The 19,882-nt window shown below is 41.8% G+C and overlaps 1 protein-coding gene across 4 annotated transcripts in view; it reads right to left on the reverse strand.

The window, feature by feature from the left end:
• Positions 1-19,882, reverse strand: part of sema6cb (semaphorin 6Cb) — a 100,852-nt gene that overhangs the window by 12,503 nt on the left and 68,467 nt on the right. For all 4 annotated transcript variants that reach the window (XM_028979078.1, XM_028979077.1, XM_028979075.1 and 1 more), the window contains 15 exons: positions 19,416-19,530; positions 16,290-16,347; positions 14,728-14,784; positions 14,305-14,406; positions 12,499-12,589; positions 12,152-12,274; positions 11,590-11,678; positions 11,261-11,478; positions 10,730-10,861; positions 10,298-10,453; positions 9,873-10,046; positions 9,552-9,689; positions 7,990-8,067; positions 4,005-4,063; positions 3,164-3,214 (listed from right to left, as the gene is read on the reverse strand). In XM_028979078.1, the coding sequence (XP_028834911.1) occupies positions 3,164-3,214; positions 4,005-4,063; positions 7,990-8,067; positions 9,552-9,689; positions 9,873-10,046; positions 10,298-10,453; positions 10,730-10,861; positions 11,261-11,478; positions 11,590-11,678; positions 12,152-12,274; positions 12,499-12,589; positions 14,305-14,406; positions 14,728-14,784; positions 16,290-16,347; positions 19,416-19,530 (1,641 nt within the window). The remainder of the gene's footprint in view (positions 1-3,163; positions 3,215-4,004; positions 4,064-7,989; positions 8,068-9,551; positions 9,690-9,872; positions 10,047-10,297; positions 10,454-10,729; positions 10,862-11,260; positions 11,479-11,589; positions 11,679-12,151; positions 12,275-12,498; positions 12,590-14,304; positions 14,407-14,727; positions 14,785-16,289; positions 16,348-19,415; positions 19,531-19,882) is intronic.

Consider the following 19,882-nt stretch of genomic DNA (forward strand, 5'->3'; position numbering starts at 1 on the left):
TCTGCCATCTGCTCTGATCCACCCAGCCATCAGCTGAGTAATGTGCTGAGTTTTAAAGGGTAGGCTGAAGTGGTGCATCTCAGGTTTGGTGAACAATTGATAAGCATGAGAGACACAGTTAAAGAACAGCAATTGAACTTGACACTTTCTCCCCTGGCTGATTGACTCTCATAGATTCCACACTCCACTACGTTCGTCCTCGTGCCTTATCCACTTGAAATGGACACTGTGTTACAAAAGCTCCAGACAACACAAAGCTGAAAGCTCTTTCTTCATTTTCTTCTTTTTTTTTGGAGTTGAGAAGTTCTGGAGTCTTGTCAACACCATCTGTGCCAGGCAAATGAAAGCCACCCACAACGGGAGCTCATAGCTGGCACACTGGACACTTTGCTCCAGGCCTATGTTATTAGCTCCATTTATAAATATGAATCGCTCCTTCAAGCCCCATTGGTGGAAAAAAGGGAGAAAATTTCATTTTTGCGTGGGGGGATGGGAGATGCAAGATGAGTTGAGATCTTCATGCTGTCTGCATTTGGAACTGCGCACTGTGACTATTAATGCAGTTGGTTCACATGTGGGTGTGTTTTATTTCCTTAAGAGAGGAAATAATTGCTCTACGGTTTGAAGACATCGCATGGCTTTGTCTTACTGTGAAGAAGATGACGAAAAGAGAGAGAGTTAAAACAGCTTTGTGCTGCGAGGAGGTATGGAGCCGTGAGAGTGAATTAATCACTGGGGATGCTCATCAAGTCCCACGTCCCACTGAGCTGAAACTCTCCCCCCAGACAACACAGCAGAGACATGAAAAACGCTGGCAGGTGCGACGCCAAGTCGCCCGCAGATACGCCTTGCTCTCCGTCAGCTGAGATGGAGATGGTCGTGCAGAAATGAATGGCGTGGCTCCAGCCCAGTGGCGGCCATGTTCGTACTTGCGCGCCACATCTCGGCGGTAATGTTGGCTAGAAATAAAGCAGTGCGCTCCTCCTCTTTTAAATTGAAATGAGATTGGGCTCCACAGTGTGCCGGATGTTTGCAGTTTGAGGAGATAATCGCTGCAGCGTACTGTGGCCGCTCCTGCCGATCTGAAAAATGGAGACATTACACTCATGTGCTGCATAAGCCAATGAGTCATTAAACCTGAGTGACCCGGGGAGCCATCGGGGCGAGAGGAATTACGCCTGGTGCCCGGAATGCCACCGGTCTGACAGAAAGCGGTGGTGCTGCTGGGCTGGACAATGGCTGAACGTGCCTGACCTTCTGTACTGGCAGTGTGAAATGTGCGAATGAGGCAAAAATTGAACAATGCAAGGCAGATATTTACACACAGTGATGAGGCTGACCACTATTTGGCTGCATTTAGCTCAGACACATCACATTTGCACATTTGTGAGAAGAGGGGTCACAAAAAAAAAAAACTAGAATCCTGCTGTTTGTGTACTAGATGAATCAGATCACATTAAAATTCACATCTTACAATAAGCACACAGAACAACTACAGCAAAGATGTCCATTTCAGTTCAGATTGGTTTAAGGGATTCCTTCTGCTACAAGGCCCTGCTCATGTGGGCTAGGCTGTGATGTCTGTACAGTTCCTTTTACTTGTATATATCATTTTCTGAAGCAATAAAATCCACTGCTACTGTTAACAATCAGACTGGGATAGGCTGGAACACCATCTCCAAGGTTCCGGGTCTCATGGTGAACCACCATCAGAACCACACTCGGAGGGTAGTGGTTTGGCTAAGCTCTCTCAGAGGAGTAGCAAAAACCCTTCAAACAACATTCCAAAATCCACAGGCCTCCGTTGCCACGACCAGGGTCAATGTTCCCAAGTGTTCAGCAGATAAACAAAAATCTGGGACTCCAGGCACAAAACCACTGCTGACTAAGAAGATCTTGGACGATCCTCATGAGTGGAACACAGTTCTACTGAAGAGGCAAGGGGGGAATTATTGGGTCTGACAAAAATGCTGTGTTCAACAGTAAAAGAATATTACACCAGTGGTCAAGCGTGCTTGTGTGCATTTATTGACTCAGCAACAACAGGCCTTTGAAGACTTTTCGCCAAGGAATGATGAAAGGCTGAAGCTGAGACAGAGCCGGGTGATGTAGCAGAGTGAATGAATTAATAAAGATTAATAAAACACGGACTACAGTCCATTGAAACTGACTTTGCATGGATGAGTCGTAAACCCCGGCAGGGAGAACCAGAACTCAGCAATTTAATGCTCAGACAGCCTCTAATATTAAATGAACACTATTCTACATGGAGAAAAGGACCAGAGGTTCCTCTCGGAGCTTAAAGAGATCAATAACAAGAGGAAGCATTTTGTTATGGGCATTACTGCTAAAGGTGGTGTGAAGAATAATTGAATCTCACAAGCTACTCCAATTGCTTTTTCACAGCTGAGTAACGAATGCTGTGCATATTTATTTACAAAGTATATGTGGAGAAGGAGTCTTAAAAATTTTGCACGGTGCTTTGAAGGCAGGAGGGTTGAAAATGCAAACCACTTTTACGCCGCTGGACCACTGTGTCACAAAAGTCAATATGCATATATTGTGGCTAATGTCTGGATACACACACTGTGCATCATTTGATTCTATTTTTCCATGAGACGCATCAAGTGATAAACAGTATTGTACAATAGTAGCCTTAAATCGAGATCTGCAGCTACACTTCAATAATCAATCTGTATGTGTATTTATACACACAGATGCAGAAAGAAATATAATATTTCATAACATGTGAAGAACAGCTCACAAAATTGAACCAAAATAGTTTTCACATCTTCGTCTTCATATTTATAGCTGGTGCTGATATTCAGCATCTGCAGCAGCATACAAACAAGGAAATTTTTAAGGCAAGAGTGGAGAATATTGAATTACCCGCTACAATATGAATGCGGGAAAGATTTCCTTCCTGTAAGAGCAATATAGTAAAATACATAAAATACTGTTCATGCAATTTACCTCATGAGCTTGGCAATGAAATCCTGAAATACAACAGCAATATGTGTCTATAGATGAAAAAAAGATAATGCTACAGGACTGAAACAGATTCACTGGAAAATGTCACCACAACTGTTTTGGCCCTGTTGCATTAAAAGGGACGGCAGTAAATAAAGATGAAACTGAACAGAAGAAGAAATAATTTACTAACCATAAGCTGAGTCCACAGCAGTGTTCTGTTTCCGTGTGGTAGCCAGAACATCTACACATGGGGAAGCAGAAACAAAGGGTGAGACCAAAAGGATGCAATAGCTGTGAATCAATGTCAATTTGCCCATATCTTACTAAATGTTATGAATAGCATATTTGAATATTTGTGAAAAATACTTTTGATGAATGACACTGGGTTTAAGGTGAGCCTGTTCTGGCCATGAAGCTACATGTTAATCAGTTAGATACTAAATCATTCCAGAGAAATAGAGCGTGCCCACTTTAGGAGCTGAACTCACTGTAAGCTAGTTCTTTTTTGTTATTCATCCCACATCTCAGGCTTATGAAAATGTGAAATGTAATATGCAGGGAACGGCTGCATATTAAATCATTTTCTCAGCTTTGCAGGGATATGATGATGGTGTTATATGTTACAGTATTTTACTTATTGTGTTCTTTCTATGTTAGCATTTATTATTTTGTCCACTCTCAACCTTCCCGATTAATGCAGGTTCATTTGCTCAGGATGTAACTGCGATCTGTACCTCTGTAAGTAGTCATTTCATGCCTTTTAACATTACCCATATCCTCTTATTGTTTCTGTAGATAAGTTCCTTTTCTAAGCAGTTCAAGTGGCAAGTTAAAGCAAATAACTTTCCCAGGACGTCTACAGAATATATCTACTGATTTCACATACTGAAAGTCAGTCAATTCATTAACTGATGAATTAATTAATTAATGCATCTCATTATCAGTTAAGTTATTTGAGCACAAATATGCAGTTCATTAGATCTGAATGTTTAGCAATATATTTAATAATGAATGCCGATTTGTGAACTCACCATGGCAGCTGACTGGGTACTGTGGGTATCCACTCTCAACATCCTGTTCAAACCCCAGCCTGAAACGGAAAACACAACAGAATAAACAAAAAATTCTGTCACTTCTGTATGTCTCCTAACCTCCTGCACTTTAAGATGATATGCTGACAAGCCTTCAAAAATCCTGTTGACTACTGCCAGAAATAAAACCAAAACACAAAGGTCTAGATTTGTTTTGTCTATCCATGGTTGCTCTCCTCTGAAGTGGGTTTGTGATTCTTTATGGAATGAAAAGTGAGTCTCTGGCATCAAACAGACTACAGCAGCCCTGTTTCCAAATGTACAGATTCCAGTGAACATAAGCATGTGGCACAGAGCAGCAAAAAAAGGTCAAAGGCAAGTGAATTGTAGTGAAATTTAATACACCTGTAATGCAAGGTAGAGGAAAAGTGTCCTGAACTAAAGTCACCATTACTGCATGCTACAGACCCAACAAACATAAATAATTCAGTAAAACTGTGAGTGAATTTCACTGCTCAGGATGGCAGGATCTGAACCTGCAGAGCCGAAATAATTGTCTTCATAGTTAACTAAATTGTCAGGGGGGAATTACATGTGTAGTGTGTAATATAACCACTGATTATCTGATTAAAATCCATCATGTTACCATATTGGATCGAATAAGTATAAGCATAATTAAAACCCTTCTTAATATCGCTTAACAAAATATCACATTTGACACCATTTACACACATTATGCTTTCATCTAGACAAATGTAAGACATTTTCATAATAAATTACTTGTCACTTCATTGGAAACTTAAATATAAAAGAAAATGAACCAGTTATTGTCATGATGCCATGTAATGCTCAATAAAGTCTTCATTATTCATTATTGATTCATTAAATCTGTCATTACTCCAGAATATTACAAATATTAAAAATATTTACATAAAATGTTACATAATGCTTTTATGTTTAGTGTTATTATATACACAATATACTTCAATATACACAGCAAGCATGGCAATGAAGTATAACACTTTTCAAAAATGTAAGGAGACATAAAAGCACCTCACAATGCAAGAAAAAAGGGGCAGACATGCACTTAATTCATTCACTCCTGACTCAAATGTAGCTTATTCTGTTTTAACAGTCCAGTGTAGCCAATTTCTTTGCCATTCAGCCGTTTTTCTTTGAAATGATTGAGACTGGCCATTTCCATTAACTGGAGCAGAGAAAAAGCCGTAGACTCATGTGGGCCACAAGCATAGTTCTGCTTATTACATAGGAGCTCTCGACTTGGCCATTTCTGCTCCTCAAAGTACACCATTTTCACTCTAGCTCCTTTTAGATGGACACAGAAAAATAATGTCCTTTAAGGCTTTGCAGCATTTTGCATTATGAATAAATGTGTTGGGTTATTTTCAGATCATTACAAATAACAAAAATACTGACATTATGCTGTAGTAAATATGCAAAACAGTAAGTCACTTTGAAGCAGATAGCAATTACCTAATTTGCTTGAATAGCCAGGAAAGTAAGAATTTGGTGTTGTGGTCAAAAGATTTAAATTATATTTAATTAGCATATGATAATAATTATATTTATAAAAAAAACAACAACAATCAAGACAGCGAAATGTGCTTTCATTATGTTGCTAAGAAAAGTTGCAGAACTAGATAATGTAGAACTTCAAATAAAAAAATGTAGAACTTTAAGTTAAAAAAAAAAAAGTTAAAGAAAGACATTGAGCATCCCAGAAAGCCTTTTTTCCTCATCCACTCTGACAGCTGGTTGAAAGAGAATAGCTAGACCTTATCAAGCACTTGGTAGTGACAATGTTGGCAGTGTGTGTGTGGTATCTGACACACACACACTGCTCATTCTCTACCAACCCACTCTCGCAATATTCCATCTCACACAGAACAAGAGCCCCATCGGCCAGCCACCTCCAGCTCAGTGACACAGAGAAGAGAAAGGCGAGAAGTGGAAGTGGTTCATATGTACATCCCCCGGGCGACCAGCCGTACCACCTTGGCGGGGTGATGGCTCGGCCTCAGCTGTGCAGTCCTGCACCCCATTATGGCCTTTATAAGGTCTCTGTATCAGCCGGCCCTTCCGCACATGTTCTGGATTTTTCACTCTATTTCCCTTCTCATGGGTAGCGATGGAAACCGGTTCTAATTATTTGTCCACTTCACCAGTCTAGTCCACTCGACTGATTCATAGTGCTGACAGGATTTGTGAAAAAGAAGGAATGGGAAAAAAGAGCGACATGAAAATCAAGGATCTGTGCATCGGTGCGTCTCTAAATCAACATCCTGCCCACCACTCCAGCAATTCAATCAGGCACTGTAGGAGACGGCAGAAGCATTTTCCAACACATGGGTGGTCAAGTGAAGGGTACGTGGTAATTCATCACAACTGCTATGCAGCAATCGATACAGCTGTTTGGATACCCAACTCCTAAAGTCTGAACATCATCACAATGGTCACAGGAAGGTCTACAGCAGATGTCTATAATGTCCCCACTAAATGGCTGGGCTGTATTTAAAGCTGCATGCATGGTAGTGTAAAATAAAAAGAAAATGTGCTAAAAAAAAAATCCCAACAGAGAACCATGAAGCTAATCATCACTCCTGATTCCATGTATCAAAGCAGGAAAAGGGGGAAATAAGGAGTGAGGTTGGGTAAAGAGTGTGCCAAGCTGCCGAGTGGTATCTTGATACCTTGACATTTCCTCTAAAATCACTGTATAAATACTGAATTCAGCCCTTTATTGCATAAAATAACACCAAACTAATGAATTTAAACAAAGTGTCACAATCTGGGTTTTCTGGGTTCTCCAGTTCCCTTTTCCCCTGACACCACTTTTGGCAAACATACATCTTAAAGATGTAGTGTTATATCTTGAAAATACTATTCTGATGCACCCATGCTGAAGGCGAATAACAAGACAACACAGGAGGTGGCGTGCATTAAAAAATGAACCCCAAATTCATTGTTCTCAAATCACGTGATAGCGTTTGGTCGGTTTTGGCTTCCAAATCCCTACCATGTTTTAATTTCTCCATGGTAATTAATGATTAAAGTCACATCAACTTCATACCCAACTAGTATCTTGAGGACCATAAGTTGAAGAACCCTGTCTTAAAAAGTGTAGTGATTGTCACATTACACAGCAGCACAGCACACGGTGCACACAGTGAAATTTGTCCTCTGCATTTAACCCATCACTCTGAGTGAGCAGTGGGCAGCCATGACAGGCGCCCGGGGAGCAGTGTGTGGGGACGGTGCTTTGCTCAGTGGCACCTCAGTGGCAGATCGGGATTTGAACCTTCTGATTATGGGGCTGCTTCCTTAACCGCTAGGCCACCACTGCCCTAGATCAAATCATCACTAACTGTGACAAACTTTGAGACATGTCTTTGTCTTGTGCAAATAAAGCAGCCAGACATAAGGCATGAGCTTTGGAATTAGAGCTATTGGAATTTAGAGTTATTCTCTCTTTGTATTTGCATTGAATTCTTAACAAGGTCTTAAAACAAAGATGTGACCTTCCTTGCTAGTGTTTAATTAAATGAGGGTTTTGTATGTGATCATTTGTAGCTTATTGTGTCCCCCTGATTTGAGCCAAAATCATTAGTATACTTACTCTTTAAACTGCTGTCAGGCCCATTGTTCTCTTGTATGGTGATTATAGAGCCATGTGTCAACGCAGGATTCTAAAAAGACTAATAACTGGTGCAGCGTCCTTTTCCCCAACAAGGCTTTATACACTTTGTTCCTTCAGAAGCTTTCTTTTGCTTTACTACACACTTTACTATGCATACAAACGATAACATTTGAATGCAGCAAGTAACTTTTTTGAAAGTACAGTGTTATTTATGACTGTCTTGAAGCATCCATCACAGCACAGTGCTGTATATATGGAGGTCGGCTGGTTTGATAGCAGTCATCGCTGCCTGTATTGAACCGCGCTCAGCGGCAGCGAGGAACTCACTTGCTTCCAGGCGCCACCGTGGCGCAGATCCCCGTCCTCAGCCAGATGCAGTAGGGGTCGCGGGAGGACAGGCAGCTTCTGGAGATAGCAGAAAAGGAGACAGCCATGTAAACTCTCAACAGATGTGCTTAAGAACTTTACACACTCTCTCTCTCTCTCTTTCCATCTTTCCCTCTCTGCCCCCCACCCGCTTTCCCCACAGTGATCTATCACCAGTATTCTCCTACAGATGTAACACTGCCTAGAAAAGAAGAAAGCTGGCTGGTTGCTGTCTTTCAATAGCAAACATAGAAGCTGTGCTGTTTTTCAAAGTGGAGCGCTATCCAAGTGGTATTCAACTTGGGCAACACAGAATAAAAGAGGTGAAAAAAGTGAAAAATACACAGCTCACAAGATTGTTTGTGTATTTTTCTTAATCGATTTATTTGTTTTTCATTTTTTTTTGTGTGTATTGTGTATTGTGATTGAATTGTTTACACAAAAAACGGTGTACACAATTTTTAGATCCACTGTAAGCCACTGGTTTGGTATCAGTGAGATTTTTCTATACTCTCAATTACCACCCATTTCTCTAGGTTACAAAACACCACCAGGGGCCATTCTGAGCCCTGGTCCTGCTGTACTGTATGGAGCAATGATTAGATTGAGTTTCCACTGGAACATGAGTTAAATTTTATAAAAATTATCTAAGGATAAAAAGATGAAATGGTGACAGAACAGAAGGAGGGAGGTACAAAGGAGAAAAAAAGAGGAAAATATTAGGAAATTTTGTTTTATGTTTTTATGGAAATATGTGTAAAGATGGAAGATCATCTTATTAGGAACAAATACTGACACTGTTGCAAACATTGGACGTGCAAAGTCTTCATAGACTACATTAAATTGAGCTCAACAGAGTCAAAACTGAAAAGTGGCCCTGAGCCAATCACATGTGTTCAATTTAAGTGAAAGTAGTGCTGGTGCTCCTCCAAACCATGAAGGCGAGAGCTAGTCATGCTATGGGACATATATACGTCCCAAATCATATTATCTTATCACTGCTGGTAAAGTAGAGCAATTCATAGCCAAAGACTGCAAATAAAAAACCTAAGATTAAATCTGATGGCTTACTCAGGCATGTTTTGTTAATGTGTAGTAATAAGTATGCATGAAGGTTGGACGCATCACCAGAATGTCCATTTCAGTTACAGAATTTTCCATATGTGGACAAATCTTGTTTAATCATTTGACAGAGCAGTTACACAAAGATGAAAATTGTGTCTTACTCAGCAACATCACAACACTAGATGAGGAGTTATCATTTGGAAGAATGATGTCCTTCAAATAGAGGAGAACTGAATAGTCAGTGTCATTGTGCATTACATCTCATCAAGTGGCTAGTGGAACCCAGCACCTCACGCTAGTTTTGAAAGCAGTCCACTTGTGTAAGGTCAAAGGTGTCCTAAGGATTTACAGTTTAAAAAGTGTTCGTTGGGTTGATTTACAGAATAAAAGAAAGTCCATATGCTCAATACCCTGTAAATAGGTTGTACATAAAATATTGAGGACAGGTCCTCACTCACTTTTTACAGCCTCCATACTTTGCACAGCGGCTCAGAGGTACGCGGATAACACAGCTGGTGAAGGCCACGAACAGAGAGTGATGGTCTTTGTCCAGCTCCAGTGCAAGGACTCGTCTGTCCTCGCCACGGACGTTACACCTTTGAAAAAACAATTTCATATCATCTGATATGAACCGCTACGGTCTGTAGAGAGCGGATATGAACAGTATATTTCATACTGCTGCACAGCGCTGTGTAATTTAATGGAAAATTATGCTTAGAAGCACAAATATCCAGTTTTGTTTACCAGAATTAAATTAGCTATGGCTGAATGCCACTCACTTGGTCGGGTTGTAAACATCAATGTCCTCGAGGAGCTGGCTGCTGAATGAGGCATTGGGGTGGGTGCTAGCCAGGATTTTTAAAACCCGGCCATCCTCTGACCCAAGGAAAAGCACTGTGTAGTTTTTGTGCGGTCCAGCAGAGGTGTCCACAGCAATTTGGGTCAGCTTAAACCTGTAAAGTAAAAAAAATCAGAGTCTGAAAGCATTCGAGGACGTTACCCTTTGCAGGTTTTGGGTTATCTGTCTATCTATGGAAGGGGACGGGAGCAGATGTGGAGACGAAGGAGAGAGAGCATAAACACACACCAAAACGTCCCTCCTGTGCTGTCAAGAGATGCTGTGGTGCATGCTGGGGGGCTCAGCAGGCAGAACAGCTGGTGAAAGGGGGGTTGATTGGCACAGGCTGTGGGGGAGATACTGTACCGGCTGGTGGTGCGGGTGAAGCAGGGGCGGTCGTTAACCGAGGGCACGGCTTCGTCCATCAGCGGGTAGGACTTGATGAAGGTCAGGGTCTCATCAGGGAAAGTGGTGGAGGACTTGTACCCTGCAGCGGGGCCGTCACCGGCACATGAGCCCGGCCTGAGAGAGAGGAAAAGAAATAAAGGGAAAAGCAAAGTCAGCACCATCCATCCCTGCATACTCTGGAGAAATCCACTGTAGGGAGACCCACTGGCTCCCACCACTCATCCATGTACAGTTTCTATTAACTAAAGTCTATCTGCCACCATTAAATCAGAGCTCTGCTCTCTCTCTGCTCTCATAATCAACTGAAATTCAGTTGACAGGCCCCTGAGTGAACTCAAGATGCAAGGAGAATAAATTAACTGAGAATCACTGCGTCTCCTCTCTTCTCACCTGGGCTTGGGGGTCTGCTCTTCAGGGACGGGTGTCCATGCCGACTCGCTGTTCCTTTGCTCTTTGAACTTGCCGTTAAATGCCCTCTCAATATCGTCCATGTAGAATGCACACACTGCAGAGCCTGTAATGCTGAAGAGGACATAAAAAGGCAGTTGGTGAGCATAAACCCAGATCCAATTTCATTTCCCATTGAAGGCCTTGCAGAGTGAAAGGCTGTTTCTCATTCTTGTTTACTCATAACTAATCATAATGAAAAAAGATGCACTGTGTAATAGAGAGCGTGGCCTTGCTTGCATAATGTAATTAGACTGCACAATGTTTAAAGACGAATACCCTCTCCCCTTGTCCGCTGCCAGTATGGGCAATCATTCAAGTCTTTTTCATTATTTATTCCACTTATTTAGTTTAATCAAGAGCTATTTCAGCAATATGATGCAACATTGTCCTTTAAATTTCACTCCTGATGGAATAAGTTCTCCTAGAGGAATCAATTTCCTCAGTTCAGCTCCATCGCAAGGTTGTCCTGACCTGTTTGCCTGGGTAGTGAATACACCAAGCACTGCTGGCCTCTGGTTGATCTGCATAACATTGGTCAATGACTGGAGCACATCAAAGTAGAAGAAGGAGTCTCCTGGTACTGAGCAATTGAGTCTGGCCTTAAGGAAAGAAGTCCAGTAGCGCTCAAGCACCCTTGGAGAGCCGCCGTTGTCATTCTTACAGACCCGAGCCACTCTGGAGAACACCACCTGCCACAGGGCATATGGAATGTTTGATTAGAGATAGCCCGCTATTGAGTTAAAGAATGGATGGGTTGTAGTCTAGACATGAACCTCGAGGTAAGTTTTAACCTTGCCTACCTTTCCAAGAGTAGTGTACTCCACAGAGATCTCACTGAAGAAAAAGTACACATAGTTTCCATACTCGATTGCATGGAGAAAATGGGGTTCTAGAAGCACAAAATGGCAAATTTAGTACTTATTCAAAAGCAAACTCTGATTTCTACAACAGTATTTTATTGTCAAAGCTGATGCCAGATTGGTGACAAAACAATGAAAAGGGGACAAGTGTCATAGTAAGCATGTGCCACTATTAATTCTTATATAGTAGCCTTTTCTAATTCTTAGCCTTCCCCTAATGATGCATATACTGCTGGTACACCGTGGGCATATGTTGCGTAGCTGTGTAGCTTTATATTCCATGCTCTTTTTGACCACTATGTTGTATAGAAAAAGTCTGGGTGCACCTTAGTAAATGCAATGAAAAAGCAGGTAAAAGTAAAGTGAAGATGGGATTAGAGGGGGAAGAGGTCTGGGAAAAGATTGGTACAAAATCTCCCATAAGTGTGTCCACAAATGGGTTTTTCAACTGCTAAGTTCAGAATTTGTCACCCCTCCATATGCCCTGTGTCATCTTGCTTACCTCTCAGCCATTTTGAGTCATACTTCACAGTACGCAGAACTGGAACGCTGTCTCCCAGGCTGCGGTAGATCACTGCATCGCTGGCCAGAAAGTCTGTCATAGTGGCCGAATAGAAATCGCCACCTAGAAATGCAACCAGTCAGAACGATTCTTACCCCAACTATTTCTACACAAATCCGACAAATCTCAGTCCCTGATCCTTGAGCATTTTCATTATAGTCCAAGCAGCGCCTGACCTTTCATGTAAAACGGCATCCCAATAAGAGCAGCTGAACTTTGTGCAAATGTCACAGAAATACTGGCAAGATACCGGCAGGTATTGTGTTTCTCTCTTGCTATCAACTCACCAGCAAAGAGACCAACATTGGACTGGCGAGACTCAAAGGGGCAGCGTGCTTGTCCAATCACTTCTTCTCCATCCTGCATTAGTGTGGACATCTGGAAGAAGCAAGAAGTGTATGTTTCCTGTCATAGGATTTCTCAGCACAACAACAGGTTAACTGTCTGTTAGACTGCACAAAAATGTGACCCCCAAATAGCAGCAGCGCCCCCCCAGTAGGAGTCATCACACTACCGGCTGATAGTGTGGGACAATTTACTTTACAAAAATGTGCTGCGAACTCCAAGCCTGGCATTGTGAATAATCTAACAGTAAGTATTTTTTTTAAGCCTGCCACCTCATGTTACCATTCAAAAGACTGTGTTTAGTTTATTGTACCTGCCTTCCATGGGGAATGCATCTTGTGTTTGTATTATTTGTACTTGATGTGTTTCTCATTTCCTCCCTGGGTCCGCTTTATCAGAGGGGGGGGGGTACATTTTGTAAGAGAAAAAGGCATACATCTGCTTGTCCTCAGAGATGTCTACTGCGAAAAAGACGAGACCCCTGCGTTCATTCATGAATTGACAGTTCCTTGTTGACTTTCCCTCTTCTTTTTACATTCACAGACGTTCTCTCCTTATTCTAAACATTCCTCATCATGACCCACAGATTGACGTAACCAAGAACAGCCCTTTAACGCCTTCTTTTCAACACAGCCTCCCTCTATTTTTAATAGAGGTGGTGCATGTAGACACACACCGTTTCTTTTGGCCAACTGTAAGTCATACCACAAATATTTGGACAGGGCCTGTGTTTTGCCAGATTGCTACAGTACAACAAATGGTACCATGCACTGAATTGCTGGTCAGATATTTATAGTGTTATTGACACTGATCTCATTGCAGTCCTGCTCTGACCAGGATCAATAGGAATCTGTGTTCAGTAAACAGATAGCTGGTTTCTTTTAGCTACACTTGTTTCTGTATCAACACCTGAGCCAAGCTGGAGCCTTCTATAGCAGCAATGATGACGCCTTTTGTACACACACTACCATGAATTATAGATGAATCCATGCTCTGGGGCTGAATTGGTTCTCAGTGTGAGGAGATGATACTACAGGGATTGAGTAAACTTTCACTACAGCACAAATCATTTCAGCAAAACAGTTTATACTGAATATCCTAACCATGAGCCAATATTTAAAGAACATAACATATATAGTAATAGAAAAAAACCCATTAAAATTAAATTATTATCCTAGGGGCTAATAATCTCCCAAACCAAAAAAAAACATACATATGCTGGTCGCCAGTACTTGTTGGAGACTGGTCGCTGGTTTCTGAATGGTTTGGCTTCAGATTACTTTAGCCAGTATGATTAGTAAAAAAATCCCATAATATGGTCCAACGAATTTGTCATAATTGTTTGTGTAAAAAAAAAAATCTAATTAAAACATTCAGAAATAAGTCATAATCTAAATGTATAATTTAGACAAACGCAGTTTAGCTCTAGTGCCTTACCACACCTTACATAATGTTGTCTGGCTACATCCAATTTAGTTCTTACTAGTTAGCATGTCCTTTTGCTGTTTTTGCATAACCTTTTGTATTCTTCTTTATTTCTCAGAACCTAGAAAACACATTTTGCTTTGAGTCATTTTGAAACCGTGTTGCGCCTTATCTGTGGCCATTTTAGCATATTAAAACTACTGTGTGACCTGGTTACCCTGTAACTGGTAAATAATGTTATGGATTATTGGACTGTAATCTGTCATATAAGGAGTGGATTAGAAGGTAGCAGTGTTAAGGTTTGTGTTAACCGCTTACTGTACCTTGTAATTTCTGCAGGTTGGGTTGAAGGCATTTGTGCCACAAGCAAAAAGAGTTTCGTCATTCCGTGGCACAAGCACTTTGATGTAGTTGTAGCACTCATCCTGTCAAAGAAAAAGAGCCCAAGGCTTTTAGGGAAAGTGGCAGATGACTAATTCACTATCATCGGACCCGATGAGGCTGGATCTTAGAGTCTTTCCCCACTCTCTGTCTCTCATGCATGCACAGTTGCTATTACCATAATCCCTTTTGCTGATCCCGATAGTTTTATGTGCTCATAGGCACTCTGTCTTGTGTTGTCGAAACAGATGCCCATATCCGCCTGTAAACACACCTGCACAGCGAAAGCTGATACACACAGTGGCTGCCCTCTTCCCACCTCCTACCAAAAAGCAGCACAGGTCGAGGTAGGAAGCTCTACTCACGCTGTTTTTGCCCCTCACTGTGCATTTCTCCACGTCCTTTGTCTTCCACGTCAGTTTCTGCCAATCACACACACACATGCACAAATAACACAGTCAGCAATTTAATTTTAGCCATGTTGATGATGAACTCATTTAAAACCCATTTGAAAACAAACTAATCCCTCATCCCTCAAAGAGCAGTGACCAGGCGGGCCTATAACTGTGAAAAAGAGACAGCACTGATGCGTCACCATCGCAGCCATTCCGCAGATTTAGGCTGCTGGGCTGTGGGTGGCACACTCGCATACATCCCCCACCCCCCTCAACCATCGCCCTCCACTTTCCCATTATCTCCAGGGACAATCAGCCTCTCCTGGATCTCAGACAGCAGGGTGGCGTGGCGGCGGCGGCGGTGGCTGGCGGCGGCAGGGTGAGATCCATCAGCTAGTTAACAAGCTGCAGCTCCTGAGTGTCCAGATATAGCAGCGCTTGCCGGTGGTGGCGACAGAGGCTGGTTGGTGGCTGCATTAGAGGAGTCCCGGCGTGCAAGAGGGTGATTTACTGACCCTTCCTGTCTACCCTACAGGAAGCGGCACGCTCATCAGCAATGGAATAGGAGAGGTGAAGAGCAGGGGGAGGAGCAAACTCTCTTCTCACTCCTGCCTCCCCAGCCAACAACAACAAAAAAACATCCCTTTTTCTCATCTCCAACAGGCTAATCAGTAGCTTGTCTGTGGCGCTGTTAAGACGTATCTGACACAGCTGCTGAAAGAACAAAGGATAAAAGAGGAGAGACGCAGCTTGTCTTACAAAGAGCCGCGGACTACAGCATGCCTTAGATCTCCTGGGCCATTGTGTCATACAGCTAGGCTTTTGATGGAGCTGCTAAACGCACTACCCCATCCATTTAATTCCAATTGTGTGTATCAGTAGGGTGGAGTGATGCTATTAAGATAGAACGACTGAAGGCATATAAAATTGAAATAGCTTCAGGACGGGCAGATGCATGCCTATTTTACAGCACCACCCCCTTGTGTGCTTTTAAAAGTCAAATGTTATTCATTTAGTCCAATGCATTATGCCTTAAACCACTAGAATATAACATCTCCCTAATTGGATGATTCCTGCCTTAATGGAGAAATTGCTAGCCTAAAAAAATCCCAATTAGCATGCTAATTCTTGTAATAAATACAAATGAGCTTTAAACAAAGGTAAATCTCTGACGTTTCAGTCTCCATGTACAAAACACAACCAAAGTGACTGGTGAACCAGGTGAACACCAGTGGTGTCCACTCCGAATATATATATATATATTGAAGGTTATCTCAAATGGGGAGACTACCATGGTGAATTGGCCCTGACGTGTGTATAGGGATTCAACCTGGGATGGAATGGAAAAAATACCTGTGATACTGGACAACCAGGTTTAAACACTAATGGATGAATGTTTTTTTTAATTATACAGAAGCAAAGTTCATGATCCCGAGGCCGAATTATTGTATGACATCATGTTCATGACATCAGGAATGTCTGGATAAGACACCACTTGAACAATCTCATCACATCTGTATGTTTGTACTCACCTGTTGCATGACAATCTGACTGGTCGATGAGCTGAGATTGATGGCAAACACGTGATCCCTGCAACAGACAAACAAATAGGCGGGGCTTAGAGAGAGCACTCCTCCTCATTTGAACCGTGCCCTGTCTGTTTGAAAGTTTACGGCATGAACCGAGTTCCCCCTTGTCTGCTGCTTCATCTTAAATGAGATTGATTAGGCCAATCAGACAGCACTCATCACCAGGGTCAAGACAAATTCCTCCTCCTCCAGCCCTGCATGCATTTAAACATGTATTACAATCAATAACCTTGAGGGGTCTTTATAGCCATTGAATTGGCACAGTCACCTGAGTAATAATGTAATTACGGACTGATTGTGACCTCCAAGCAATTATGGGCTAGACAGGGAGGCAAGGGCAGAGAAAGAGAGAGAGAGAGAGAGAGAGAGAGAGAGAATTTGCAAGAAGGTTGTCAAATAAAAATCTGCCTCAATATCTGCCTGGACAGAGACAAGATGAATTTCTTCTGCACCGCTTGCTGTCGAACACGAAATGAACAAAACAACAATGGGCTGACAAGATCTGACCAACCAAATCTGAAATCAACACTGGGGGGATGCCAGCAGTCAGCTGCTATGAATGGCGGTGCGATAAAATTAAAGATCTGACAGAGACATTATTCACTCTCAACATTGCCGTAAAGGATGTGGACACTTCAAAAACCAAACAAAAGCCTGTCAAGACCACAGCTCAATATGTTTCCCGTCTCTTGGAATATCTAGGGCCACAGATTGTAGACTTGTATGCATTATTCACTCAGATGAGACAATCCATTTGTTTTTAGTTCCTTCAAATTGAGCATAACATTGTTCACCATTATAAAAATATAAGAAAGATTCGGATTGATGTTTTAATCATGTAACACAAACACAGCAAAGCACAGATGTGAATTCATTCATCTTCTTATACTCAAAAGGTGACAAACGTGTTGCAATCAACTCCATTAACTAATTGTTGATGAGTATAAGTGATTTTAATGGGTGGTAGTAGCTTAGTGGGTAACACACTCGCCTATGAACCAGAAGACCCAGGTTCAAATCCCATTTACTACCATTGTGTCAGTGAGCTAGACACTTAACCCTAAGTTGCTCCAGGGAGACTGTCCCTGTAACTACTGATTGTAAGTCGCTCTGGATAAGGGCGTCTGATAAATGCCATAAATGTCATCTAAATGTAAGTGATAAATCTGTATCATTTTATGTACCCTGCTCCCCACCTCCTGATGTATTATTTCCTGAAATTACTGTATTGACCATTGCTGTGATTAAACAGCTGATATTCATGATGGATTTTTTGTCAATGAACCTATTTTCAAAGAGGACCAAGCAATGTTTTCTTGTTGAAGGCCAAAGATGTAGAAAAACCAAGAAAGAACCACTTGGTAGATATCCGAATCTTCGATGAGAAAGCAACTTTTTGTTGGTGTGTAATTTTTTCATCAATAACACGATCTTTAACAAAATGGGAGAGGCACACTGCTTCAAATACACAAACATTTATTAATTTAAATAAATGCCAAGAACCCTTGACCTTGAACTAGCAAATCAAGTCCTACGCTTATCATGTAAGGCAGCTCTTTAATGATCTTTAATTAATCGATAACAAGAAGAGTTCTAGAGAATGCTTAATAGGTCCTGCCTTGTCAGTATGGAACATTCTGCTGTTCCCTATCCCAGATATGTGGAAACAGAATCAAACTGCACGCCTCGTGCAGCCGTGCTGACTCAACAGGGGGATATCGCTGTGCAGTGTGAGTTCAGTGGCATGGGTCACGTTAATCACAAACTTGGCAAAGCCTAAACAATCCTTCTGTCTGAAAGATGCAACCTAAGAAGACACTAAACTTATCAGCAAACAAGTAATACAAATCTCTGCGGCAGTGCAATGGTGGCGATGTATCAAAAGAGTCAAGAGCAGTAGTCAGTGCAATTTACCTGTGTAGACGCTCGACCAAACAAAGGAAAATGTTTCAGAAATAGTTTGTACAAGTTTGTCAATGTATTGTGCAAAAAATTATGCATGGTTAGTTTTGGTAGGTCAAACACATTAAAGGAAAAGTATTTGTATGAGTAAACTGACAAACTACATGACAGGGCTGAAACTGCACCTGAAATGTCATACCATTCCTCCTTCTCTATTGGTCTGTGACTTTACGGCTGTGCCCACAGCTCTAATGACCAAAACGTGAGTGACATCCCACTCTGTTTCCGTACTTAATCAGTGGCAATTAAGGCATTTAATATGGTTAATAAGGAAGGTGTTATATGCGGTGTGCCTTGAAAATAAAAGCTGCTATCAACTTCCAGCCGAAGGGAGGGCTGGAGTGATCACAAAGCGGAAAAAAACACCAGCAAAACCAGCCTTCAAAGAGCCCTTTTATCAGCTTAATAACAGCATGCATCTTTAATGTAGCAGAGAGTCACATTTCTTCAAACCATCAGACCCAATGAGTTCTGCAGACAGACACCGTACTGCCCATGAGGGTTATATTTCATAGTCGAAGGCTTATTGCATTTACTATTTAATACGCCTCGTTTCAATATACCTTTGAGGAGTTCAGTCAGAGGCATGGTTCCAAGGAAGAGTATTCCAAGAGTCAAACAAAAGCCTCTTCGGGGCGTAAAAAAGCTGAAGTCTGGGTAACATTGCCACCAATTCCTTATTACCCTCACTAGACTAATTAAAATGATCTAATTAAACAAATTAATCAAGTTAATTGCCCCTATTTGTGTGAGAGTGCCAGAAATGTTGACAGTGCAGATATGGACATCTATCATTTCAAAAGGTCTTGCACCCTTGTTGACTGGCTGCACTACAGTTTTCAGCCACTCCCATTTCCATGTGTGTCAATTTGTGTGTTATTGGTGTTAATTCCCACAATATTTTTCTTATATATAGGACCTTCACAGTATTCATTTTCCTACAGCTGATTGCTGCAACTTTTAGTCTTTATTCCACCACGTAATAAAAAGTGAATGGACTGGCTGCAGCAACAGTGAATGGACTGGATCACACAAGTGATCACAAGTGCTCACACAAGATCACACAACAGATCTCTAAAGACCTGAATGTAACAATTGATGACAAACCTGGCAGCAATGTAGAGGATATGATTGATGCGGAGCATTCTCTGGAAATCCAGACCTAGCCTTGCTGTGTCGTTGTCCTCCATGAGCCCCTGGAAGCTTGGGTATTGGTAGGAGGCTGCAAAGAAAAAAAAAAAGGTCTCCTCTTACAATCCAATCCATCTTGTTCACAAAACCCAATTAGTGAGGATGCGCCATCAGAAATATACATCAAGGCTGATGTAATCCTGGGGCCCAGTGTCCGCTCTTCAAAATTGGCAGCATGGCTGCAGCGCAATACATCACCATCCCGTCATTTCTGTGAGCGATGAATTCATTTACTCAAGTGCTCTTTAGGCAGGTATTGACTGGACGGGACTGTACACATGCCGTTTGCAGGGCTAGTGCATGTTCACACTTGGTGAGTTAGCAGAGAAACTTACCGGGGATGCGGGGAGGTCAAAAGATCATTTGTTAGAGATTTGTTATTT

This window comes from Denticeps clupeoides, chromosome 5 (assembly GCF_900700375.1).
Source record: "Denticeps clupeoides chromosome 5, fDenClu1.1, whole genome shotgun sequence".
In the NCBI taxonomy this organism is placed as follows: Eukaryota; Metazoa; Chordata; class Actinopteri; order Clupeiformes; family Denticipitidae; genus Denticeps; species Denticeps clupeoides.